Consider the following 857-nt stretch of genomic DNA (forward strand, 5'->3'; position numbering starts at 1 on the left):
CTCAGGTCCCTTCCGACCCTACCAACTATGAAACTATAGTTGAATGCTTTCTACCAGTTCAGTTCATGATCAGCTCTGAAACCCTACACCTTCCCGGACTTCCCTCTGAAATATACACCTGTTTACTTTATATAGCCCCCAAGAGTTTTAAGTATTAAGAGACTGCAAGATTTGTCTACATACTATCAGTCTTATAATTCAAGGAAAATTTAAGAGGACATTTGAGCATGCTCAGAGTTCCGAGTCTCATTAATTAGGACTGCTTTGAAAGGAGAGTCGATGGTTCCACTAACATCAAGCTATACACTGTCAAACTTTCTTTCTCAGACAAGCAGAGGAAAAATGTACCCAGATACACAGCTTAGTATTTATTATATTCCATGTGTCCCCTTAAAACGTTCTCATTGCTTTCTGCTTATTCTAAAGGAACCGCTGGCATCACTTCATACAGGGTTTTTCAAACCACTGGGAACACAGTGCCTGTATTTGCAATATTATTCTGACACTTGATGTAAATATGCATTACAGGAGCAAGACGTACCTTGCTGTCAGCACTGATGAGGAGTGGCTGTACTTTAATGCTATCATTGACCACAGAGACAGTAGCGCTGGTGCTGATAGGAGCTGCATTGTTTGGGGAGGTGGATATGATGGCATAGGCCACACCCGCACTACTCAGAGGTGATGAAATGGATGCAGACTCAACACCGTGTGACTTGCTGTTAAGTGTCTGTACATGGCTGACAGTGTTATTGGCAGTGGGGAGAGCAGGGCTGGGGTTTTTGATGCTGACTACTGTTGCCTTTTGGAAAGCAGGAGGCTGTTTGGATGGCTGTAGAAGGGGGAAGCTGGAAAGG

At 43.6% G+C, this 857-nt stretch overlaps 1 protein-coding gene across 1 annotated transcript in view; it reads right to left on the bottom strand.

The window, feature by feature from the left end:
* Positions 1–857, bottom strand: part of PHF21B (PHD finger protein 21B) — a 342423-nt gene that overhangs the window by 45631 nt on the left and 295935 nt on the right. Inside the window, exon 5 of the mRNA XM_019515820.1 lies at positions 542–700. Within this exon, the coding sequence (XP_019371365.1) occupies positions 542–700 (159 nt within the window). The remainder of the gene's footprint in view (positions 1–541; positions 701–857) is intronic.

This window comes from Gavialis gangeticus, unplaced genomic scaffold, assembly GCF_001723915.1.
Source record: "Gavialis gangeticus isolate Ggan-Ray unplaced genomic scaffold, GavGan_comp1, whole genome shotgun sequence".
In the NCBI taxonomy this organism is placed as follows: domain Eukaryota; kingdom Metazoa; phylum Chordata; order Crocodylia; family Gavialidae; genus Gavialis; species Gavialis gangeticus.